General features: G+C 38.4%; 1 protein-coding gene and 1 pseudogene across 1 annotated transcript in view; both read left to right on the top strand.

Annotated features, from left to right (window-relative positions):
- The first annotated feature begins 440 nt into the window (after nt 1–440).
- Nucleotides 441–7,841, top strand: LOC125101652 (acyl-protein thioesterase 1-like; annotated as a pseudogene).
- Nucleotides 7,842–12,392: 4,551 nt separating this feature from the next.
- Nucleotides 12,393–26,915, top strand: part of ME1 (malic enzyme 1) — a 184,841-nt gene continuing 170,318 nt past the window's right edge. Inside the window, exon 1 of the mRNA XM_047733415.1 lies at nt 12,393–12,576. Within this exon, the coding sequence (XP_047589371.1) occupies nt 12,499–12,576 (78 nt within the window). The 5' untranslated portion in view covers nt 12,393–12,498. The remainder of the gene's footprint in view (nt 12,577–26,915) is intronic.

The raw sequence follows: 26,915 nt of genomic DNA, 5'->3' as shown, positions 1-26,915 counted from the left end.
GTTCTTTGTTAACAGTGTATGACTGAATAATCTCCTAACTATTTAAGATAGTGAAGATACTGCAGAATGGTGTATGAGGGATAATTTAATATTCTGGCTGGGCACTAACACGTATGTTCCAAAGAGTTGCCATTTTTCAAAGTATTAGAAGAAAACATACCATGTTAAAACACATTGAGAACAATTTAGAAAGCACTTGGAAACCTCTTTGTATTCAGAATCACCAGTGACTCCAAAATCTGATGCACCAAAGATGTAGTAAGGGATAGGGCCTGAATGTAAACTGAATTATGAAGTACCTCTAAATGGCTTTTCTGGAATAAATTTTTCTCAACCTGTTTACTTATGCACATTTTACATTGGTGCCGATAATTTGTCTATGTCAAGTGCACCACCCACTGCCTATTTCAGGCAAACTAATGATATACATATATATAATGATGGGACTAAATGTAAATAGATCTCTTCACCCCTATGTGGCAGATGGTGTTTTCCAAATGGCTGCAGCACATCTCCTATTCCCAAAGCTCTTCTTACATGTGACTTTGGCACTCCTCTTTGGCTTTTGTGACTGTTTGGATACAGAGTATGGGACACTATGTGACTTCCAAGGCCAGGTAATCAAAAGGAAAGTCGCTTTCTATCCTGTTTTCTGAAATACTTGTTCTGGAAGTCTTCAAGGTCCACAGAAGCCGCTTCACTGTCCTGAGGTGGCCCCGCTGTGTGTGAGGAGCTCCAACCAGCCCTCAGGGAGAGACCTCACACGGAGAGCCGGAGATTACATGAAAAGGGAGGGAGGGAAAGAGAGAGGGAGAGTGGTCCTTCTACAATCCCCAGCCTCTCCAGGGATACTTTTTCCCAGTCTCAGCTCCTTTTTAATTGCCACCACAGGAGACATCCTGAGCCAGCACCAACCAGCTAAGCCCTTCCCAAATTCTGAATGCACAGAATCCACAAGAGATAACAAAACAGTTATCATGTCATGCTACTAAGTTTTGGAGCAACATGTTACATACCAATCCCCTCTAGAATACCCTACAAGCTTTTCCAAGTTTTTAGTAATGTAATTTCTTTGCTTCTTGTAGAACCTGAACAGTTCTATCACTCCTCCATTTAAGGAAGATGTCTGGGCTGGCGCAGGTACAAGGGGCAATTGCGTGGTGAGCTTCACATGCAAACAGTTAATTGAGATGGATAAATGATGGATAATGGAAGCTATACTGTGATGATATCTAGGAAAAACAAAACAAACTTCAAGAACTTCTGTGGATTCACCTGTATTTGCAAGCACCTTCATCTCCAAATTTAAAAACATGAAACTTAAACAAAATAGGCAATTCCAAATAATATTTATTTACTTATGAGAACAAAAAATGCAAAGAATCTTGTGCATTAGTTAATACCCCAGGATTAGTATTAACACCCGTCAAGTCTCAATTCTCCCAAAACATCTGTTTACTGAAATTCTAAGTAAAAATCATATTCTTGGGACACTTAATTTCTTCTAGTGATGGTGAATGGATAGTATTTTCTTTTTGAAAGTTCAAGCTAAGTGTATAGTGTACCTGATTTCTTTATCCTGTTTGCTTTCATTTGAGAAATATTCATGCAGTGTTAGTGCTAGTGAGAATAAATCAATCACCTGAGGAGACAGAGGTGGTAAGTCATATAACACGGGCAAACAAGCTGGAAGGGGAGAAGCTGGAATAGAAGCCTGGGAAGTCTGGTTCCAGAGTCTATATGTCTATATTCCAAACTACTACTTTTTTTTTTTTTAAGAAAGAAAAAGAGAGAGTGTGTGTGTGTGTGTATGTGTGTGTGTGTGTGTGCACATGCACACTCCTGCGCACGCAAGCAGGGGTGGGAGGGGCACAGGGAGAAGGAGAGAGAATCTCAAGGAGGCTCAATCCCAGGATCCTGAGATTATGAACTGGGCCGAATCCAAGAGTCAAATGCTCAACCCACTGTGTCACCCAGGTGCCCTCAAATTACTACTTTTAACGTTAACCTCTTTGACAGGAACATTAGTTATTACTTGCATGATTACTTGTGTTTCTCCTTTCATAGTTGATGGAATATTTCTTTTTTTTTTTAAGATGTTTATTTATTTGACAGAGAGAGAGAGAGAGCATAAGCAGGGAGAGCAACATAGGGAGAGGGAGAAGCAGACTTCCTACTGAGTAGGGAGCTCGGTGTGGGACTCAATCTCAGGACCCTGAAATTATGACCTGAGCCAAAGTCAGACGCTCAACTGACTGAGACACCCAGGTGCCCCAATTAATGGAATATTTCTGGAAATACTCCACTGGGAACAAATCTGCTATACACATGTAACCAAAGCCTTACTGATGTTATCTGTAGCGACACCTGAAGAAACACTGTCATTCAGAAATATTCTCAAGTACTTACATAAAAGGCATCCCGAGTGTTATGAAAAGATAAAGTTGAAAAAACATTATAAATATTTAAAACTAGTCTTCCTGTTACTGATTGCTGAAGTGCACATTAATTTCTTTCACACTTCATGTTTTGTAATTATCAACTTTTTTACTTGTGTATTAGCTATTTCTCCTCATAAGTCTATCTCTATATAATAGTGCCTAGCCTAAGGCTTATTATATTAAGTGTCCAATAATCATTTTGAATAAATTAAGGGACAAACGACTATGTGAGGGAATATGACAAAAATATGGATACGTATATTTGACCTCTTCAGTCACTTACAACATTGATTTAAGAACCCAAATGCATTGGATTACATTTGTGCTAGCTTGGTAACCACTAGCCACATGTAGCTATTAAGCATTTGAAATGTGGTCAGCACAAATGAGACCCTCAATTCAATGTTCAAAAACATACCAATGCCTAACAGTTACATGAAAGCATGCTCTGTATCATTAATCATTAGGGAAATGCAAATCAAAACCACAATGAGATAGCACCTTATACCTGTTAGAATGGGCTATTATCAAAAAGACTAGAAATAACCAGAGTTGGCAAGGATGTGGAGAAAAGGGAACCCTCTTACATTGCTGGTAGGAGTGCAAATTGGTGCAGCCAGTGTGGAAAACAGTATGGAGGTTCCTCAAAAAATTAAAAACAGAGCTACCATGATTCAGCAATTCTACTTCTGGATATTTAGTCAAAGAAAATGAAACAGTAACTTGAAAAGCTTTGTGTATCCCTATGTTCATTGCAACACTGTTTACAATAGTCAAGATATGGAAACAACCTGTTTCCACGGATGGATGAATGGAAAAAGAGAATGTGGTATTCATATGTATGCATATACAGATAAAATGAAATATTATTCAGCCATTAAAAAGGTGAAATCTTGCCATTTGCAACAACATGGATGGCCCTTGAGGACATTATGGTAAGTGAAATACGCCAGACAGAGAAAGACAAATACCATATGATCGCTTTTATATGTAGAATCATCAATCAATCAATAAAACCAAGCTTATAGATGTAGAGGTTGCCAGAGGTTGGGGAGTGTGTATGTGTCTGAAGCGGGGGGGGGGGGGGGGAAGTGGGTGAATTGTTTTGTTTTGTTTTGTTTTTTTAGTTTAAATAAATTTAATTAAAAAAAAAAATCACACCAACAAATGGGTGAGTTGCTCCACTAAAAACTACTTGCAAGAAAAAAAAAAAAAAAACTACTTGCAAGGAATGATACAGATTCATTCATGACAATGATGGGAATTGGTTTTTATCTAGATTTATTGGTGACAAAAAACAGATTTAAGAAAGTAGTAAAATTTTAATTCAGTGAAATCAAATGAAAAAAATCACTGAACTGGATCTTTTTCATAATAGTTGTGCTTTTAAGTTTAAATAATATAATACATGCAATTCATGAATAGGTACTTAATTGACAGCAGATAGAATTCTACAGGGTACTAAAATATTATGCAACTACACAATCCAAATGAATATTGATTAGAGAATAGCCTCAACCAAATTTATGTCATTTTAGAGGAATACTGAAAACACAAAAATTTTTAAAAATTTTATTTATTTAAGTAATGGTCTACACCCAACATGGGGCTCAAACTCAGTATCTTGAGATCAAGAGTCACACACTCCTCTGATCGAGGCAGTCAGGCGCTCTGAAAACATCAATTTTTCAAGAATGATTTGAAGTCCAACAACTATTTGAAAGACTGTTTCACCAGTTATTGCAACAATGAAGTTTCTATCTCCAATTCTGATGACTCATTAGTTATTTCCAGATAGATCTTTTGCCAAAGAGGACATGATCTGTTCCCTTTATGCTGAAGACTTAAAGGAGACGGTCAAATAAAAATTGTACATGTGAAAGAAGTGTGTGTAAGTAAATAGATTGTGAAATAAGTTAGAAAAGTTGCTTAGGTAGAGTTCAGGAACATAAAAGTGTACAGTTCTGTAGAAAAGACAAAAAAATATTAAATTATCACTGCAGAGAGTTGACATGTTAGTGGTGGTGGCAGTGAGATGACAAATAATAAGTGAATTTCATTTTATATTTAAATGTGAAAAGTTACATGGAGAAAAATTAAGTAAGGAAGAATGATAGAGAGTAAGGAAGGTTGGAGGAGGAATAGTAATTGTCCTATTACGTGGGATGATTGGTGAAGTCCCAGACGACATTTAGGCTAAGACTTGAAGGGACTGAGGGAGCCATGTAGAGATCTGCATGAAGAGTGTTCCAGTTATAGGGAATAGCAAAAGCAAAGGCCCTGAGGCAGGAATGTGCTTGTCCTGTTGGGGGGGGGGGGTCCAGTGATAATTGGAACAGAGTAAGAGAGGAGGGGAAAGGTAACAAAGCTACAGAGATAGGGAACTGGGACAGATCATGGTGGTTCTTGTAAGTCATTAATAATTTTGCTTCTATGCATGAGTGGAGTACCATTGGAAAATTTTGAGCAGAGCACTTAAGTTTAGAATTAGTTGTTTTTAAGTTTAGTAGAGAAAATCTGAACTATATTTTATATTTTGAAATATTCCCATGGTTTCTTTTTTAATGCAAAGATTGTATGAATGTCCTTTATGTAGTGAGATGGAAACAATTATTTAAAACCAAATGTGATTGTAGTTGATTCTGACTTCTAAAGCAAGTTATATAGTTTACATCTGTTGGAAACTAAATCTTTATATTGCTCATCTACTTTCAGAGAGCATATATAGAAGAGAATTCTACTCATGGAATACTGAGACAAATTGAAATTTGTCTGATATTTTATTCAGAAACATTTTATTTTATTCAGAAACATCTTACTTTTAAAAACTGCCAGGAAGGGGCATCCAATATCTCAGTCGGTTAAGCACCTGACTTCGGCTTGAGTCATGATCTTGGGGTCCTGGGACCTTGTGCCTGACAAGCAGTCTGCTTATCCTTCTGCCCCTTCCCCAACTGTGTTCCCCACCCCTCTCAAATACATGAGGTCTTCAAAAACAAAACAAACAAACAAAAAAATCCTGCAGGGAATCACTCCTTGATTCTTTGTATATTTCAGCATTATGTGTTAAAGGGGGCATTAATAGGATACCCTGAAAGCATTTGTTGTATTATTCTATGACAAAATGTAATCTGATTTTTAAATCTTTGGCTTGCATATGAACTTTAGGAAGCACAACATATTAGCAATATGGAAATTGTACAAACAGGTAGATAGTATTAATGACTGACCTTCAGTAAACAGTCTTTTTTTTTTTTTTTTAAGATTTTATTTAACTGACAGTGAAAGAGAAAGCGAGAGGGAACACAAGCACAGGGAGTAGGAGAGGGAGAAGCAGGCTTCCTGCAGAGTAGGGAGCCCAATGCAGGGCTCGATCCCAGGACCCAGCGATCATGACCTGATCCTGACAAAGCAGACACTTAACAACTGAGCCACCCGGGCGCCCCCTTCAGTAAATAGTCTTAACATATTTTTCAAATAGGAAAAAGTAAATTTTCTTTGGTTTTACTTTAAATATAAAATGTATACTCAGTTTAGTCATTGGAAGCTTTTAGGTATGTTTGCAACAACTTGGGTATTTGTATCTACTATTTCAACTGTAAATTTTATAAAATCTAAGTGCAGAACAAGTATTTCTAATATAAATCTGGTGTCCAAATTGGGATGTGCTATAAGTGTAAAATACACTAGATTTCAAAAACAGTCCAAAGAAAAGGTAAAACATCTCACTAATAATTTTTATATTGATAACATTGACATAGTATTTTTGATATATTAGGTTAAATAAAATATACTGAAGTATATTTAACCTGTTTCTTTTTACTTAAAAAAAAAGATTTTATTTATTTATTTGAGAGAGCTTGAAAGAGAGAGCACAATGAGGGGGAGGGAGAGAGGAAGAGAGAGAAGCCGACTCCCCACTGGGCAGGGAGCCTGATGCAGGGCTCAATCCCAGGACTCTGGGATCATGACCTGAGCTGAAGGCAGACACTTAACTGACTGAGTCACCCAAGCACCTCTCTTTTTATGTTTTTTTTGGTTTTGTTTTGTTTTGTTTTGTTTTTTACAAAAAAAGCTTTATTTTAGTGGGGTAGGGGCAGGGGCAGAGGGAAAGGGAGAGAGTGTCCCAAGTAGACTCCATACTCAGTGCAGAGCCAGACTTGGGGCTTGATCCCAAGAGCTCCAGATCATGACCTGAAATGAAACCAAGAGTCGGGTGCTTAACCAACTGTACCACCCAGGTGCCCCTGTTTCCTTTTACCTTAAAAAAAAAATACGGCTCCCTGCAAAATTTTAAATTATATATGTGGTTCACATTATGTTTCTGTTGGATAACATTGCTCTATACCAGTGGTCCTCAAATGTGGTAACCTCACCATCAACATCATCTGGGAACTTGCTAGAAAAGCAAATTATAGACCTCACCTCAGACTTACTGAATCAAACATTCTGAGGGAGGGGCCCTGTTTTAACATACCCTCCAACTGATTTTGATCGAAGCAAAAGGTTGAGAACCATTATTTTAGGCCAATGGTTCTCAACTTTGGCTGCAAATTAGAATCATCTGGGGGAGTTTGGGGCAAAAATTCCTGGTGCTAAAGCTACAATCCCAGACCATTGAAATCAACAACTCTTTGGCCCACTCAAGAGTGTTTTTTAGAGCTCTCCAGGTGATTCTCAAATGGGATAAAGATTGAAAACCACTGGTCTAGATCCATGATATTCAAACTGTGCTTTCTAGAGGGGACACAGTTCACAGGCTCCACTTTCCTTCCAGCTTCTCACCAGGCAGTACTATTGATGTCTGTAAGACTTCCCAGCATGGAGATACTGGGCACGGATGGGCAGGAGACCTTGCAGGTATCAGAAGTTCATGTATCAAATCTATTTACCTACATGTGCCCATTACGCCTGTTACATTAACTGTGACCATGGCTATGCCTTCTTGGTTTAACATTATTGGGCTCTCACCAGATTCAAAGGAGGGTGAACCTGGAGTTAGCAGAAAATGTGAAAACTTTGATAGAGCAGGAGTGAAGAATGGCATTCCTTTTACCATTATTATTTGGGGAGGATTTTCTCAGGGCAGAGCTTTATTTTTATGTACGGCTGGACCACACAGCAGAAGTTGGCAGCTATCCCTGTACCCACTGACTTCCCCCGTGGGCTTTCATTCCATGGAGTCCTATCAAAGGCTAACAGATATTTTTATTCTTGTGCCATGGAGATTACCACTCTTTGGTTTCCATAATGGTTGGTTCTCTTGCTGTTGGAAGGTAAAAAAATTTGGTAAATCTAACCAATGTAACCTTAAAAACCAATGAAGGCATGATGCATGGTTCATGTCACCAGGAAATGATGGATATCAAGCAGTTCATTGATAAATTTTGTCAACCTTAAAAACAAAATAGTTATTTAACCAGTTAAAAAAAATAAATTTATTTAGGAGTAGCAGAGGAATTGCAATTTGGGACTGCAAATTAGGGCAAACCATAAGGCAAGTCCCAAGAAGGAAGGAAAAAGAGTATCCCTATATAGAGAAAAGAAGGAAATTGGGAGGGATTGCTTTGAACAAAAGTTCACCTGAGCAGAGGGAGAATTTGAGGTTGCAAGGGCATATCATTGGCTAAGGTCATGTGGTTTCTCACTGGCTGGGCTGTTGCTGGGCGAGAGAATCTTCTGCCTTCCCGCTGAGGTATGCCAGGTAAACTGCTGGGAGTGCCACTGAGTGAGAACTCTCCCTTCATTGTCTCCAGACTCCATTTTAACTCTGTAAAATGTACACCTGCATCACTTCAGCAACGTATAAACCTTTTCATGTGCCCCACCTTGAAACTGCTAATGTTTGTAGTGTTAAAATGTTTTTGTAAATACACACCAATGCTACAAACCAACTGTCTCCTCACGGGAAATATATCTTTTTAAATTTCTATACAACTACTGTATAACATGATCCAGAATATACTAGTGTTAAAGTAAGTGAAACAGCTGGCATCTTTTTCAAATGGACTTCCACAAGATAAAATATTACAACCAAATTATGTCATTGGAAAATTAATAACATACTTAATGAAAATTTGTTCAGGTATAAATGAGCAGTTAAGAAATAAATGATCTCTACATGCTGTGACTTAGTGTATGGATTTATTCCAGAATCAGTCACCATGCAGTGTCTGTATGTACATACAAATATGTGTTTTTGTGATTGTAATGATTGTAGTGCATAGTAAGAATGAGGTGATATTACATTATCTCTAATGGGAATAATGCTTTTTTTTTTAATTTTTTCAGCATAACAGTATTCATTATTTTTGCACCACACCCAGTGCTCCATGCAATCCGTGCCCTCTACAATAACCACCACCTGGTGCCCCCAACCTCCCACCCCCCACCCCTTCAAAATTCTCAGATCGTTTTTCAGAGTCCATAGTCTCTCATGGTTCACCTCCCCTTCCAATTTCCCTCAACTCCCTTCTCCTCTCCATCTCCCCTTGTCCTCCATGCTATTTGTTATGCTCCACAAATAAGTGAAACCATATGATAATTGACTCTCTCTGCTTGACTTATTTCACTCAGCATAATCTCTTCCAGTCCCGTCCATGTGGGAATAATGCTTTTAATTGTTAAAGAGTAAGACCACCTTCCTCAGGAAAAAAAAAGAAAACCAAACAGCTCTACAGGGCTCCAGACATTCTGGGGCTTTTGCACAAAATTTTGCTTAAAGAATAATATAAGGGTAGATCTTTTTAAAATATTCTAATGAAATGACTCCTACACCCATTTCACTTACAATACTCAGATACCAATAACTTAGAGCCTAGTACATCAGGGACTCCTTAGAGACAGCTATAAAGCCTAGTGAAGGAAACCGGGGTAGGTCACCCCGAAATAAATATTTTGGGGAAGAGGAATCAGGAAACAAAGGTTACTATTAGTTTCTTCCCATATATTTACCTTTCTAGTTTGCTGCCTTTGAAAGCCTAAAACTTCTTTCCTTCGTGCTGTCATTTCTCTATAAATGTATTGTTCTTTGCTGAAGATCCCATATAGACCATAGTTTAAAGCTGCTGCTTTGAGTTATTCTTTGATTTCTTGGGTGTGATGTGCACTGCAAACATTAATAAACGTTTTCTTTTGTTGATGTCCTCTTGTTAAAGAGTGCCACCTCAGAACCTAAGTCATATCCTTACTGCAGAATGCAAGCAAAAAGTCAACTCTTTCCTTGGTTAGCAATTACCCTGGGGCTGGCCAAGGAAGCAATTGCCTACACTAAATTCTCAAATTTTGGGGTCAGCTCTCCTGGTGGACTTTTTCCTAATAGGCTGAACAATGGAATTCTCAAAACCTCAAAAGTTTGAAGGTCTTCCCTTCATGCAGAAACACATCAAGAACCAGGCATCTCGAGGTATTCAACTTAAAAATCACTTATTTAACAGCAGTAACACGCTTTCTGTATGAATAAGGATCATTTACTTGATATCCTATAGCCACATCTTTCTATCAGACTATCTTTTTCCTCATGAAAGTAAGACATTTCCAATGCCCATCTTGAAACTTAACATTGGTGGTGTTGAAATGTTTTGCAAATATACACCAATGATGTAGACTAATCCTTCCTTGTGGGAGCTTTTTGTTCTTTTATGTTTACCAAGAAAGTAAAACACTTGAAATGCTGTATGTGCTATATTTCCTGAAATTTTTTAGTACTTAATCTCAATGATAATAGATCAGAAAACTATAATCCTATTTTAATAACTAGAGTTCATTGTGCATCAAATTGGGCAAGAAAATTTTATTTTGACTGACAGTATTCTCACCTGTGTAACAGAAACTTACAGGTTCTAATCCCTTAGTTTGTGAATCCCACCCATTCTTAACATTACCAATTATGAGCTGACTGCACAACTGTAGTTTCATAAAAGGAAAATTAAAACAAGTTTTTTTTTCTCTTTCCAAAATTTTGGGTTTGTTTTGCTTTTACATTAAAACCTAACCTTACAAACAAAAAGGACTGAAATTTGATGTTCTGGATAGCATGTGCATGGAAAAAGAGCTTCTCAGTTCTCTTAGAACTGCACGTGAATATACAAAGTGGCTCCCCCATTTAGGCCCCATACTGTTAGCATTCAAGAAGACTGGATTTCCCTTCATAAATTCACATCTCCTGTATGTTTACTTCTCTTTACCTGCACTGACAGGATCTTGTAATTCCTTTGTGATGGTGTGGGGGAAGAGCCCGGATACTTTTTGAGCTTCTCCCTATATTTATGTCAGCTTTCCTATCTGTACATCATACATCATAGAAACAGGAATAGACAGGTAACATAGACAGTAACTTCTATGCGAGGGGCATTGTAATAAGGTTCCGGTGTACTGACATTTTTGTTTCTTCAGCATCTTATGTTGCTTACTAGGCCTGTAATTAAACTGTTTCTGTTTCTGATAAAGCACTCTAATTGTAACATGCCTCAGTTAACTCCCAGGAGTGAGTTTTGTAAAGCATACCTTCTCAGGTCTCCCAGGTAGGGTTAAATATTTATGGATTGTAGCATTCCTGGTGAAAAGGGTTGCTTAAATGCAATGAATGTTTTTAAAGAACTCTGATGCCAATTGAATGTTCCCCATTAATAAAATGTTCTCCCTTGAAACAAATGATTCTAAGGAATTAAAAAAATAGGCCCAAGAAGCTTCTGGATGGAAGTGTGGCCCAAAAATACAGTTGTAGCAATCTTTCTGATAAAGTATCATAAAACATTAGATGGGTGTCTACTTTATGGCAATATAAAACGAACCCCTAATCAATCCCTAATACTGTCTTTTGTACCATCATGAGGTAGAAATGAATAGGGCAGAAACTAGTGATCCTATTTACCTAGAAAAGAAACTGGGGCACAGAAACCTTTAGCGGTTTTTGCGTGTCTCAAGCTACTTTTGGCTTGGTTCCGACTGCCCCTCCATTCCTTGAAACTTCAAGTCTAAATATCAATAATAACAGAATTTCAGTGCTGGAATATCATTTATTATGACCCTCTCCTTTGACCAAAGAAGAAACTGAAGCCCTTAAAGATTGAGTTCCTCATTAATATTCAAAGAGGTTCATTTAACATCCTGGTTTCTTAACTCTCACAAAATTATATACAAGATAAATGGAACCGTTCAGTGGGCCCTAACACATCTTCATCGGAACACACCTTGACTTTTACTTTAATTATATTAAAATAACATTCCCACTGATTATCTACAGACTCCCTCAGTGTCCCCGCTCCACACTCTCCTTTCTCCCAGTTCTACTCAGGCCTCTGGTTTCTGGGTCAAGGTTGGCTCTGTCCGGCCCCCGGACACGGCCGGCCTCGGGATGGAGGACAGAGCTTTGAAGCCCCCCTAACAGAAAGGGACAGAGCGGTCTGAGTCTCAGTCAGTCGAGGTGTTCCGCAAACTCCCGAGTCCATTTCGTGAGGGCTCCCATCCCGTGGTCCCGCAGCCGCTGTGTCTGCCTGCACCTCTCCATTTCGCTCCTTTCCAGCTTCCCTGGGGGCTCCCGCCAAGGGCTCCCCTCGGCCAGGGGCGACGGTACCCACAAGGCCACCGGGGCGCGCGGGGGAACCTGGCCTTGCTGCCCGCGTAGGTCCCGGGGGGTAAGAGAATTCCCCGAACAACGGAGGCACGCCCCACGCAGCGACGGGCAAGGACAATTGTGACCAGAAGCCCTGTGGGTGGAAGGGAGCGACTCCCGCGGCCGCCTCCCCTCCGGCACCCGCGGCGCCGCCGGAGCCTCGCTCTTCCTCCTCCTCCTCGCTCGCCGGCCCGGCTGATCTCCTGCCATGACTCAGCGATTCTCGCAGGCTGCCCGGCTGGGGACACCGGCTTCTCGCGGGCTCCTCCCGCCGCGTCCACCCCCTCTCGCCACCCACGCCCGCCCCCGACCGCCGGCTCTTTCCCAGCGCGGCCGCCGCCGCCGCCGCCGCAGTCAGCGCGGGCGCCCCAGCAGCATCCGCCGCCGCCTGCACCGCGCGCCGCACGCCCCGGGCCGACCCCGCACCCCACCCGTGCACCCGCCATGGAGCCTGCAGCACCCCGCCGCCGCCACACCCACCAGCGCGGTTACGCCGTGACGCGGAACCCCCACCTCAACAAGGTGAGCCCGCGGCCCACCTGGCGGCCCAGCGGCCGCTTTCGCTCAGACGCAGGCCCTCGGAGGGTCCCGGGCTCCGCCTCGCCCCTCTGCCGGCTCTCCCGACACCCGCGGCCCTCTGTGCGCGCAGAATGGAGGGGCCGCCCAGTAGGCGCCGCGCCCCTCAGTGTGATGGGAGCCCGGTGCTGGTGCACCTCGGCATCCCGTTTGGGGAAAGAAGATGTAACTTGTTTACAGTACTTTTTGGCTTCTCAGGAGCCAAGCCGGAGAAAGTAGTATCAGGCTGAGTGCGTGAACTGCTGTTTCGGTGAAGATAGCAGGTGGGCTGCCAGCTCAGCCTGAACGTGCCACCCACTTACCGGTTCCCCTCAGCCTGGCAATTGCTGGAGGCTGCTCTGGAGAGAAGTGGCCCTACTGGTGCATCCCGGCAGAAATGCGTTCTGAAAGGCTCCGATCACATTAACAAGCTCGATATCAGGGCCTCTTGGTTTCTGGAGAGACACGATGAAAAGGCTGGGAATGCGTGGTGGGTGGCTTCTGCCTTGGACACTTTGCGTGGCCTGGTGCAGAATCCTTCCCTAGACATGGGGCTGTGGGCAAAGCCATTCCTGTTTTTCGAATCTGGCCTTCTGGAAATTAAAACGTTGTTGTTGTTGTTGTTTTAAAGACCTCTTACTAAAACAAGATTTCATTGGAGTTTAGAGAACCTTTTTCAGATCCTGGTGACATTTCATTTTTCCTCACTGCTTAGGTAATGTAAACACCCAATATTTCTCTCAAATGAAAAATACCTAATTTATAATGTTGCTTAGGTAGATACTAAGCCGTCACACTTATGTTATAGCCAGGTTTGTCTCTAGATTGTTCTTTTTGTGTACCTGTGCTCTTGACCTATCCTCCTTCTTTAGGATATGGGGAATGGCATCAGTCAGCACAGAGATCTCTTTAGTCATTTTGGTCATCTCTTTAGTAGATGCTCTTTCTCATTAGAAACTGGACCTCAGTTCTTACCTTCTGGTCACAGTGCTGGTGATTTGTTGATCATTATTAATGGCTTGAGGACTTGTGATTCCTTTTAATTGTAGCTAGTGTGAGTTCTTTTTGATTTCGTGGTAACAGGTAACTTTTACAAATATGGGGTTATTCAGTATTTGTGGTCATAAAACGTGAAATTTTGAGTAGTTTCTACTTATTTTTTTCTTCAAAAAAATTTAATTGCTAGCTTGATTTTTCTTTTTATTCTGCAGGTTGGGGTCTATTTTCAGTAGAAAAAAGGTAAAATCTGATGTGACAGAACAGTGTGTGACTTTCATGTGTATCTGCTTCCTGTAATTTATGACCAAATAATGGGTTGTCGGTCGCCTAAGAAGGACTGCATGAGTGGTATAACCTGTTTGAATTTCCCAAAGTCATGGGCAAGTATGAGTGTTTCGAGTGGGTAGATGGAATAGGCAATCACTGAGCAAGAGTCATTATGCCTTTACTGTTTGCATCAGGAATGTATGCTCTTGAAATCTTTTTGGCTCCTGTTCATCAATAAGAATTAACTCCTACTTAACAATAATATCACAGAGATCTTCCACCAAGTTGAAGGGTGCAGCATAATATGTTAAGAACACATTTTTTAATTTATAACAGAACTTTATTGTCTGCATAGGTGTCAAATTGGATTTACAAATCTAGTTCACCAACTCTGGGATGATGAAAGAAATAAGCTTTTCTTATTGAGTTCTAAGGTAGCTGTGTGGCGCTTCATGGAAGTCACAGAATTGCCTTTCATGTACCATTGAAACTGTGGCTGTGGGATGTTCTTGATCTGCCATGCACTGAAGATCTCTTGGCTTTAAAGTTTACTGATAACCCAGGAATTTTTGTTGATTTTTATGAGAACTTTGGCAAGTAGATCATGCTCTCTAGAACTCCAGCCTGTCATCTGGCTACACGAAGCCGCCTTCAGCCATATTAACACAGACCTTCATCACCTTACCTGTTGGGTAACTGCAACAGTTTTGCTGGTTTTATTTTCAGTGTTATGGTCTGTCCTACATGTAGATATGAGAAACATACCTTCATCAGTTAGTGTTTTCCTCACGTTACTCTTCTGTCATCCAAGGAGCTATAATAGTGTCTATTACACTGAATGTAAAATTAGTCTTGTCAGGTTTACTATCTTATCCAAATTGATCTCATTAGTCCCCCAATTAATCTTCCACTTGAAATATATTTGCAAAATCTCTAAATGCTTTCCTTTTTGCCTGTGTGTAATTTCCTACAATTAAAATGGCATTAGTTGATTTAATAATGATCTCTCTAGGGAGGACTTTCCTAATTATCTCAGTTCTATTATCATTACTTGACACCTCTGTTTATATGTATCCAGTTGTATCATGTCATTTTGTGTTTACTATATTTTGTTTATTTTTTCTTATTTGATTGTCATAGGTCAGGAATCATACTTAGTACAGAATTTTGCTCATTGGGCTTTGAATAAGTGTTTAATGAATGAATGAATGAACCATTTTTATTTCTTTTATCTTTTAAACAGTACTCAGCTTTTAAAGCGAAAAGATTAAAAAATATAAAGCAAAAAGCTTTTAGAGTGGTAGTTTGAACATTATTTTAAGACATCCTGTTTAATGTAATTTCTTGGAAGTAAATTGCATTGAACTCTAAAGCTCAGTTGACTCTCTATACATTATACAGTATCTAATGGGTACAGAAGAATAGTTGGAATGTGGTTTAAACCTGATCATCCATGAAATTTTAATTACTTGCTACATAACCTTAAGGAGGTGATTAGTCTTGGTAAAATCAAGGTTAATAGTAGGTGTGATCCAAATTAAAAAAAATAAAAAATTATAAAAACTGAAGAGAAATAAGGTTCTTTATTAGTAATATGATTCTTACTATTTGCTTATACTCAAATTACATAATTTCTGTAGGATTGCATCATAGTCTTTGGGAAAGTACCTCACATTTATGAGATTCAGTATCTTTCTGTACATAGCCCTAACTATCTTTGAGGTGCTTTTCTTTGTGTTAAATGTGCTTATCTAATTTAATGTTTAATGTTAATGATTTTTAAGGATACCTTCTGATTTAGATGAGTTGTATTTCACATTTTTTCTCAGGAATTTTCATGTGACTAATAATGTTTCATAAATCACTCTTCAAAATTAAAATTTTACACATGATAAAAATCACTTATTTTTTATTTCTAAATGCATTCATTTGCTTTGTTTCTCTAGCATTAGTAGAAAATTCTAATTGATAGTTCTATCATGATTGTGCTTATGTGGTTTTCATGTCTTTAAGATTAAATAATAACATGACCTACAAATAAATCTTCAAAAGATATCACTCTGTTATATTTTAGGCATTTTAATCCAGTTTAAGTTAGTGACTTATTAAAGTTTGTTTGGCCAGCATTATTAACTTTTAAATCTAAAAAATGAGCTCTGGGCAAGTGCATTTGTAGATGTTTGTTTCTCAGCATGTCAAGACCTAGTTGGAGGTGTTGTAGGGAAAAGAGAGAAATGTCTTGTGACTATGAGGAAAAGATACCTTAAACCTCCTCTTTTTCTTCAGTGTAAACTATACCAGAGTTAATCATCCAGGAATTTTTACCTACCACAATTCTCTGGATTGCCTCAGCGTATAAAAACTGATGTGTTATTTAATGGAACCCCATTGATATGAATTTCATTCTGATTTGGATGTACCTATATGCCTCCATACCTGTTACTTTGCTGTATCTCAAACAACAGCGGTAGGATAGGGTAGCATAAAATCAAAATACTGTGCTTGAATGAGTAGAAAGATGAGTTTCATTTGAGGACTTTTGAGACTGGTGATATGGAGTTTAGGAAACACTGAAGATAGTCTGAGATTTTTCATTTTTGTGTTCTAATTTCCTTCTATCTTTTGGGCAAGTATGAGAAATGCAATGTAATGGAATGAACATTCTAAGACATTGTATCTAGAGGAAAGCATAAGTCCCAATTCTTCCATTTAGCAGCTGTGAGATTTTGAGTGAACTTTTCTCAACTGGCTTCAGTTACTGTCCTTACAAAATAAAGTGATAACTTCATTCATTACTTTATATTTTTTTATTTAGAAAATATTTGTTGAGAACCCACTATACTAGGTAATATTCTGGTTCAAATAATATAGCAATGAAGAAGATTCTTGTTAGTGCACTTATATTTCTGTTGTAATATGGTTTCTGCCTTGCTTCTTCACTCAGATATTCAAAAGATTATTTGAGATAGTGAATATTAATTGTTTCTAAATTATATATTCTAAAAACAGGAAGTCTTTTAGTCCTATCATTATTAACATATTACTTTTGTATAGAAAGTCTGAGCTCATAGCTGGAGCAATTATAAAGTACTTATTTTTGTAGTGTACTAACCCCCTTCTCTTGAATCTTGGATGATAGGATTGTGTTCTTTATTTTATAGTACAAAACAAAAATATATCTTCTCTCTGGGAAAGGAAGATTTATATTTTACCCTCAGATTCATATAATTGAGTTTGACTGACATCACATAACCTTTGCAATCTTTCATACACTTTCACAGAATGCCAGGTATAAAGCATGTATTTGTGAAGAAATAGAAAAGGAAAAGTTTTTTGCTGTTCAGCACTCTGTTCAAAGTATGTAAAGGCTTGGAAGTACGAAAGAACTTGGCTTGTTAGAGAAAGGTAGAGGTATGCTTTTCTAGTTAAAATTATTGGGAGAAGAGGGAGTGAATTGCAGAGACAGGAAATTTAAAAGCTCCAGTGGTGTGAAACCAGCCTTTACTTGATTCTGTTTGACTTTGGAAAAAATCGTTACTCTGACCAAACAAATATTTGGACTGTTTTCCAATGGTTTTCAAAATTGACATGACCAAATAATGTGAGAGATTCAAGATTGCCCTGATTTGCCCATTCGTTACTTCATTATTTTATGTTCTTGAACCAACTCAACCAACTTTGATAGTATATAGATCCAGAATAAATCATAAGATATGTTGCAATTAAGTAGAATAAATTTGGAAATGTTTCTAACCTAAGTGATTAGGAAATTTTCTTAGACATGGACATAGGGCTTGAAGGTAAAATGTGGATGTTTATATTCTTAAAATGATATTTAAAATATCTTATGGCTTATATGTTAGTTTTTACCTGTTTTTAGCTTAATGCATATAAAGTAATACATTTTAAACAAAGGAGAGTTGTTGTCTTAAGTGAATTTAGAAAATTTAAAATGTCAATATTTTCCCTCGGGCCTTAAAAATATATCTAGGTTAGCCACTGATTAAACTGTTAAGATATTTGAGGCCTTTGAGTTTTTTTTTTTAAATATTGACTTTTTTTTTTTTTTAAGATTTTATGTATTTGTCAGAGAGAGAGAGTACACACAAGCAGGCAGAGAGAGAGGAGGAAGCAGGCTCCTTGCCAAGCAAGGAGCCCAAAGCAGGACTCGATCCCAGGACCCCAGGATCATGACCTGAGCTGAAGGCAGCGGCTTAACCAACTGAGCCACCCAGGCCTCCCGAGGCCTTTGAGTTTTTTGTTTTTTGTTTTTAAAGATTTTATTTATTTATTTGACAGACAGAGATCACAAGTAGGCAGAGAGGCAGGCAGAGAGAGAGAGGAAGGGAAGCAGGCTCCCTGCCGAGCAGAGAGCCCGATGCGGGGCTCCATCCCAGGACCCCGGGATCATGGCCTGAGCCGAAGGCAGCGGCTTTAACCCACTGAGCCACCCAGGCGCCCCGGCCTTTGAGTTTTAAGAGAAGAAAGAGACAGTATGGCTTTAAGTGTCTATAGTTTAATCTGGTAGCTTGGGAAATCAATATAATAATGACTCCTAGTCTCTAAAAACATGGAAATATAACTATTAGAGCTTTATACTAATAAACCCAACATCTAAAACACTAAGGTTATTTTTTTAATCAGGTAATGTTGAGTGAGACTATCAGCAAAGTACTTACATGTTCAGACGAATTTTCATAATTGCATTATGAGTATCCCTGGGGTAGTTAAATTATAAACTGCTTCAGAAAGACCTGGAAATCTGGAGACTGATGGAGTCCTAAGACTCCATTATAAAATCAGGAGTAGGCCCCTTAAGCTTAGAATATATTTAATACATTTGAATTGTCTCTTCAGAGTCCTCTATGAAGGTATTTTAAAACTTTTTTGATTGTGACCCAGAGCGTACATACATGATGTATGTATAAGTGAATGTTATGAGCTGAATGACTCCCAAGAGTCATGTAGTGAAGTACTTATCCCTGGTATTTCATAATGTAATGGTATTTGGAGCTAAGATCTTTAAGAGGTAATAAGTTACAACCAGGTCTTTAGGGTGGGCCTTAATTCAATATGGCTGATGTCTTTTACAAGAAGAGGAAGGAAGGGGGCACCTAGGTGGCTCAGTGGGTTAAAGCCTCTGCCTTCAGCTCAGTCATGATCCCAGGGTTCTGGGATCGAGCTGCATAGGGCTCTCTGCTCAGTGGGGAGCCTGCTTCCTCCTCTCTCTCTGCCTGCCTCTCTGCCTCCTTGTGATTTCTGTCTGTCAAATAAATAAATAAAAAAGAAGAGGAAGGAAGATGTGAATACAAAGAGAAAAGTCAGTAAGAAAAGCCTCAGAATGTAAGCAACCCTACCAACATTTTGATCTTGGACTTCCAGCCTTCAGAACTGTGAGAAAATAAATTTCTGTTGTTTTAGTCACTTAGTCGGTACTTTGTTATGGCAGCCTTAGCAAACTAATACATATATAATTGGAACAAAGTATCATAATACAATACTTTCCTGCCTTTAGTGCATTCTAGTAGTACCTATTCTATTTCAGTGTTTTTTTTTTTTTCCTTAATGTGAGGGGTGTCTAGGTGGCTCAATTGGTTGAGCATTCAGCTCTTGGTTACTGTTCAGATTGTGATTTATGGGTGGTGAGATAGAGCCCCATATTGGGCTCCATGCCCCCACAGAGTCTGCTTGAGAGTGTCTCCCTCTGCCCCTCCCCCCACTTGTGCACACACTCTCTCTCTCAAATAAATAAATAAAATCTTTTAAATAAATGTGAATCACAATCCATAGTTAAAAAAATTATGCTGTATAACTTCCTTAAGTAGTGCATTCACTACTATTCACTACTATTATTAGAGAGTAACTTTTTTTTCACTACTATTTTTAGAGGGTAACTTTCTTTTCTGTGTCTTAGTGTCACACATATGAGCCTCTAGTTTGCCTTGGTGGTGCTTGCCCAACCTCCTTCTGTTTTTCTATCTACATGTCCAAATTGAATTAATCTTTTAAACCAATAATCTTGAAATGATGAGAACATTATTGTTACTGATAGCGGCAGATCTTGGTTAGTTAGCAAAACAATAAGTCCTGACTTGGTTGCTCAGAGCCAGAAAAAACTAAAACTTGGTTAATGACCATTTTTATAAGCATTTAAAATTTTACTTATTCAAAATCCTATACTTAATTTGTACATCTGATAACTGTAACGTAATCGTGACAGAATTGAGAGTAAACATATTGGTCATATTGTTGTGGGGTTGTCAAACCCAACAGTCAAGAAAGAATTCTTGAGACGTTTTATAGTGCTGTTTGGTAAATTTGAGTAGCATGGGGACAGGATCCATGAGCAAGAGAGCTGCGCTTTTACTGTATGAAGCTGGTGGTTATATGCTTGGTACTCAAGGGATAGGGGATGTGCAAGAAGTATAATGTCTTCTTTGAATTTCTGCTCATAAAACTCCTTTCACAAGATTTCTCTGGTGTTTATCATTTAGTTTGATATTAACTATTGATGAGATATCCAGGAAATCATGAGACCTTTTAAGAATGTAGCAACCAGGGGTGCCTGGGTGGCTCAGTCAGATAAAGCATCTGACTTCTGATTTGGGCTCAGGTCATGATCTTACGGTTGCGGGAGCAGAGTTCTGCATCAGGCTACATGCTCAGCAGGGAGTCTGTTTGACATTCTCCCTCTCCTTCTCCCTTTACCCCTCCCCATTGTGCACATGCATGTGCTCTTTTTCTAAAATCTTAAAAAAAAAAAAAAAAGAATTTAGTCACCAGCATGTTTTTGATCCTTATTGGAGCTATCAACGTTCTAATAGCCTCTGGCAACAGAATAACCTTCTGGGCTAAACATGAATATTTTATGTTTCTATCCCTCATCAGTATCAGTAAATATAAATGAGAATAATTCACCTATTAATAAATTTATTTTCAGATCATTTCACAAAGTATAAGCACATGATGCTATAGATGAAAGGCATATTGAAAACAAAATGCTATAAAAAGATAAAAATAAAGACATGGAAAATGCAAACAGGGTTATACCTGACATCAGACAATGTAGAATCCATATCAAAAAACAATAAGTGAGACACAATACTCTCTATAATTCTGAAAAGTACAATTTTGAATGAGATTAAAAAGCAATGAATATCTATGCACCAAATAACACAGCAACTACCTTCATAAAAAAAGACCCTGCTATAGGACATGCAAAGAGAAATAAACACTAATACTAGCAGACTTTAACATACTGCTGTCAGTGCAGGACATATCAAAGGGACAAAAACTGTTTATCTCTATAAGAATTCCTTCCTCAAATTTCTTAGGAAATTTGTTTTACCAAATAATGAGAAAATTCACTTGAGAAATTGGGAAAATGGAAAACAGTATTATAACTATCCTTTGAGAATCAAAGCTTAATAAAAACATACAGATATTACTGGTTAGAAAGATCCAATGATATAAGTTAAAAGGAAGAGCCGGAAATAGTGACATACAGAGTCACACATTAAAGTTGACATTTCCTAATCTTTACAGGAACATGCAGGTGAGAGATGGTAATGATCTAATCAATTTAGCTTGTAGCTGTTGTCAGTTTCTGATAATCTCTTTTAGTTTTTGTCTTTAGAACATTTACACTTAATATAATTATTGGTATGTCTAGATTTCTGTTCACCATTTTATTATTAGGTATCTGTTTCCTTTGTCTCATTTCTTTATTTCTCCTTTCCTGTCTTCTTTTATATTGTTTGAATATTTATTCCAGTTTAATTTATCTTTTGAGTTTTTGACAGTATCTCTTTCTATAGTCCTTTTTTGGTACTTGTTCTAAGAATTAATCTATACATAAGTTTTTGGTCTCCTTAAAATGACCATTTACCAGTTCAGTTGGAATGTAGAAACTTTATTATCATGTCTTATTACTGTCCTCTGATTATGTTATAGTTGTTACTATTACATCCACTTAAATTGCCATACATTACATGGAGTTTTTAAAATTGAGATATAATTGACATATAACATTAAATTTGCTTCAAGTATACAACATAATGAGTTGATATTTGTATGCATTGGTAAATGATCACCACAATGATCACAATAGGTCTAGCTAACATCTGTCATATATATAGTTATGAAAAATGTTTTTCTTGTGATAAGATCTTTTAAGGCTTACTCTCTTAGCAACTTTAAAATATGCAATACAGTGTTTACAGTATTATTAACTATAGTCACCATGCTGTACATTCATCCCCATGGCTTGTTTATTTTATGACCGAAAGTTTGTGCTTTTTGAATACTTTTTTTTTTAAGATTTTATTTATTTATTTGACAGACAGAGATCACAAGTAGGCAGAGAGGCAGGCAGAGAGAGAGGAGGAAGCAGGCTCCCTGCTGAGCAGAGAGTCTGATGTGGGGCTCGATCCCAGGACCCTGGGACCATGACCTGAGCCGAAGGCAGAGGCTTTAACCCACTGAGCCACCCAGGCGCCCCGCTTTTTGAATACTTTTACCCATTTCTTCTACCCACCTACTTCCCAGTTCTGCAAACCAGCAGTCTTTTCCCTGTATCCATGAGCTTGTTTAGTTTTGTTTTTAGATTCCACATGTGAGACCATATATATTTGTTTTTCTCTGACTTTATTAGTGTAATGCTTTCAAGATCCATCCATGTTGTTGCAAATGGTGAGATTCCCTTCTTTTTTATTATGGCTGAATAAGGTTACATTACATATATATGTGCCACACTTTCTTTATTCATTCATCCATTGATGGACATTTGGGTTGTTTCCATATCTTGGCAGTTTCAAATAATGCTTCTGTGAACATGTGGTGTGCACATATCCTTTCAATGTGGTGTTTTTGTTTTCTGTAGATAAAAAGCCAGAGGTGGAATTGCTAGATCATATGGTAGTTTTATTTTTAATTTCTATTCCCACCAACAGTGTGGAATAAAGGGTTCCCTTTTTTCCACATCCTCACCGATACTTGTCATTTCTTGTCTTTTTGATAATAGCCGTTCTAACAGGTATGACGTGATTTATTGTGCTTTTGATTTTCATTTTCCTGATGATTAGTGATACTGAGATTCTATTCATGTATCTGTTGTCCATCTGTTTATCTTCTTTGGAAGAATGTCTATTCAGATGCTCTGCCCATTTTTTAATTGGATTGTTTGTTTTGCTATTGAGTTATGAGAAAAAATTTTGATGTAATAATTTAATGTTTATTATCTTTAATTGTCATACATATTTTAAAGAATTTAAGAGGGAAAAGGTAACCTGTTACAGTTACCCAGATATTTGCCATTTTAGGTTTTCCTCAGGTATCATTTCTCTTCGATCTAAAGAATTGCCTTTAGCAGGACACCTGGGTGGCTCAGTCGGTTAAGTGCCTACTTTTGGTTTCAGCTCAGGTCCTGATCTCAATGTAGTGAGACTGAGCCCTGAGTCAGGCTCCATGCTCAGTGCGGTGGAGTCTGCTTCTCCCTCACTGTCTCTTCCTCCCTTGTTCATTTATATGCTGTCTCTCTAAAATAAATAAATTTTAAAATTCTTTAAAAAAAAATTGCCTGTAGCATTTCTTTTAGAGCAGGTTTGCTGAAGACCAGTTGTCTTAGTTTGCCTTCATCTGCGAATGTCTTTATTCCACTTTTGTTTCCAAAGAGTATTTTCATCAGTTGTAGAATTTTGGGTTGGCAGTTGTTTACCTGCAACACTTTAAAAATGTCATTCCTCAGGGCATCTGGGAGGCTTAGTTGGTTAAGGGTCTGCCTTTGGCTCAGGTCATGGTCCTGGGGTCCTGGGGTCCTGGGATCAAGCCCCGCATCAGGCTCCCTGCTCAGAGGGAAGTCTGCTTCTCTCTCTCCCTCTGACTCTACTCCATACTCCTGTTCTCATTCTCTCTCTCTCTCATATGAATAAATAAAAAAATCTCTAAAAAAATTATCTTTCCTTTTCCTTCTGGCCTCCCTTGTTTCTTTTTTTCTTTTTTTTTTTTTTTATTTATTTTGACAGAGAGATCACAAGTAGACGGAGAGGCAGGCAGAGAGAGAGAGAGAGGGAAGCAGGCTTCTTGCTGAGCAGAGAGCCCGATGCGGGACTCGATCCCAGGACCCTGAGATCATGACCTGAGCCGAAGGCAGCGGCCTAACCCACTGAGCCACCCAGGCGCCCCAGGCCTCCCTTGTTTCTGGTGAGAAATCTGCAGTCATTCAAATTATATACTTGCAATGGGTCATTTTTTTCTGGCTCCTTTAGAGATGTTTTCTTTGTTTCTAGTTTTTGGCATTTTGAAACAATTTTTCTAGATTTAGGTTTTGTTGTTGCTGTTGTTGTTTTTAGATTATCTTCTTGGGGTTTGCTGCGCTTCTTGAGTTTGTAAGTTTACATCTTGGGCCAAAATTGGTTAAGTGTTTAGCCATTATTTCTCCAAATATTTTTTCTTTCTGCTCTCCTTTGGCATTGTGTTGATACAAATGTTAGGTTTTTTGTTATGGTCCCAAGGGTCCCTGGACTCTGACTTCTTTTCCTGTTTTTTTCTTTGTTTTTCAGATCGGTTGATCCATCTTCAAGTTCACTGACTCTTTGCTTTTATATCTCCATTCTGTTCTTGAGCCTATCCTATGAATTTATTATTTTAGTTATTGTATTTTTTATTTCTAAAACTTCCATTTGGTTCTTTATAGCATAACTTCTTGGCTGAGACATTCTATTTTCCCATCATTTCAGAAGATTTTGCTCTTATGATTTGGTGTATGATCACAAAAACTTTAAATCTTTGTCTGATAACTCTATTCTCTGTATCATTATTGATTTTCTTTTCCTTTGAAAGTAAACATTTTCCTGTTTCTTTGTTTGCTGAGTAATTTTTGCATATATCCTATACATACGCATATTATGAGATTCTAGGTTTTGGTTAAATCCCAAAGGGACTATTGTTCTTTTTAATTTTTAATTTTCAACCTGGTTAGATTAATTCATAAGGTGGACCCATCTTCTGTGGTTTGTGGTTCCGGTATTCCATTTTCAAAGCCACTTTGTAGTGCCATCTGGATCTGTTCCATCATGTGTACTGCCCAGTGGCCAGGCTAGGATCTATGCAGTGATTTACACCAAGTTTAGTTTTCAAATCCTTTGTGAGACTATTTAAGATCAGATCTATACATGTGTAGCTCAGAGGTGAGTTCGGGATTTCATATACAACTTTATGGGATTGCTTTCTTGAATTCCCTTCTTTCTATGATCTTGCTGATACTTTGTCTCCTTGAGGGCCCCCTTCCAAGCTCACTAGCCAGAAAATTAGGCCTTTAGTTTCCTTGCTCTGCAGTATACTTTCTCTACCTGCATTTGTACTTAGGGCCAAGTGACTGGAAGACAGAGAAAAATGCAACAGACATTTGATCCGTGATTTTAGGACCATTGCTCTTCTGGTTAAAAAGAATGCTTTTCCTTTCTTACAATTTTAGACATGTGTGGTGATTGTGCCCCTGTCACCAACTATGGGATTCCTCGGGGGCTGAGTCTGGAGAGAATGGAAGATAATATGGATTTCCCTTTTCTGTGACCTTTGAGAGTCTCCTTTCCTGATTCTTGGACCAGAAAAAGAAAGCTTCTCTTGGCCCTCTTTCTGTCTGAGCTCAGTTTCACTTTTAGCTTTTGTGCTGTGTTTTAAGTTAAGGCCAGTTGATTACAGATGAGGGTCGGGGGAAACCAGGCTGCACTGAAAGGCAAAACTCCAGAAAATTCACTGTTGGTTTGGTGGTACCTTGGATTTTGGTCTTCTTGCCCATTTTTATGTTGCCATTTAATTTTCAGTCTTCAGGTAGTTGCCCAGTGCATTCTGTACAAGTTTATAGTTGGGTTCTTGGGGAGAGACAAGAAAAAATATGCTTATACCATCTTGCACAGAACCAGAACCCTTAGATTGTTATTTTTAGGATATGAACATGTGAAACTCGGTATACCTTGGTTTTAAGTCTCAGGGGGATAATCAGGGGAATCTCCTCTCAAATATATATTCTCACACATACCCCCCCCCCCCCGCCATTTACTGGGTACATATTTGTTATAGTAATATTAGTAAGAAACGTTATTCTGTGGAAAATGTTTTATGTAAAAATAAGAACTCAACATAATTTAAAAAATTCCTATATTCTAAGGATTTAGAAAACTGCTTGGCCTTTTTTTTTCTTTTTTTAAAGATTTGTTTATTCATTTGAGAAAAAGAGAGCAGGAGGAGGGGCAGAGGGAGAGAGAATGTTTAAGCAGACTGCCTGCTGAGCAAGGAGCTGTATGTGGGGCTCAGTCTCAGCACCCTGGGGTCATGACCTAAGCGAAAATTAAGAGTAAGATCTTAACTGACTCAGCTTCCCAGTCACCCCACTTGGCCTTTTTGATATGGTGTTTTTCACTTCTGTTTCTTTTTATGCTGTGTTGGAGAAAATACTACAGAAATTACAAGGTTCAAAATTCCTCTGGGGAGGTGGCTTATATCATAGCTTTATCTTTTAATGTAGTTGCCCTTGGGACCTGGAGTATAGTTAGTATTCTATAAAAGTCTGTTAAATGGGTAAATGAGGGATATTTGTTGAAGTAACTTTTTATACCTCTATTCTGCCTTTCAGAAGTGTCTATAACCTCTCCACAGATCACATTCTACGTTGTGGGGTGATTATGCTGTTGGGTGTGTGTTGGAGAATCTCTTTCCTTTAGTGGGTATAGGGATGACCAGTGTATCACTTAGGATCGGGTTTTGATATATATAACAACACCACCAATAAAAACAAATAATAGTGACTTGGTTAAAATGTAGCTTGTTTTTCTTGGGCACATGAAGAAAATCAGAGTTAGACATTTAGGCCTGTTTGGTGGGTCACAGGATCATCAGGAACATTGCTCCTCTTCCGTCTTCAGGAACACTTTATGGTCTTAACTGACAGTTGGTCTATAGATATCATTTGTGTATTCCAAGCTGGCTTCTGGAAGAAATGAGAGAAACACAAGAATGGCCACTTTCCAGTGAAGTCAGCTCTC

Source organism: Lutra lutra, chromosome 6 (assembly GCF_902655055.1).
Source record: "Lutra lutra chromosome 6, mLutLut1.2, whole genome shotgun sequence".
NCBI classification, from domain to species: domain Eukaryota; kingdom Metazoa; phylum Chordata; class Mammalia; order Carnivora; family Mustelidae; genus Lutra; species Lutra lutra.
Note: the sequence above shows the minus strand (reverse complement) of the source record. Positions and strands in the feature narration are given on the sequence as shown.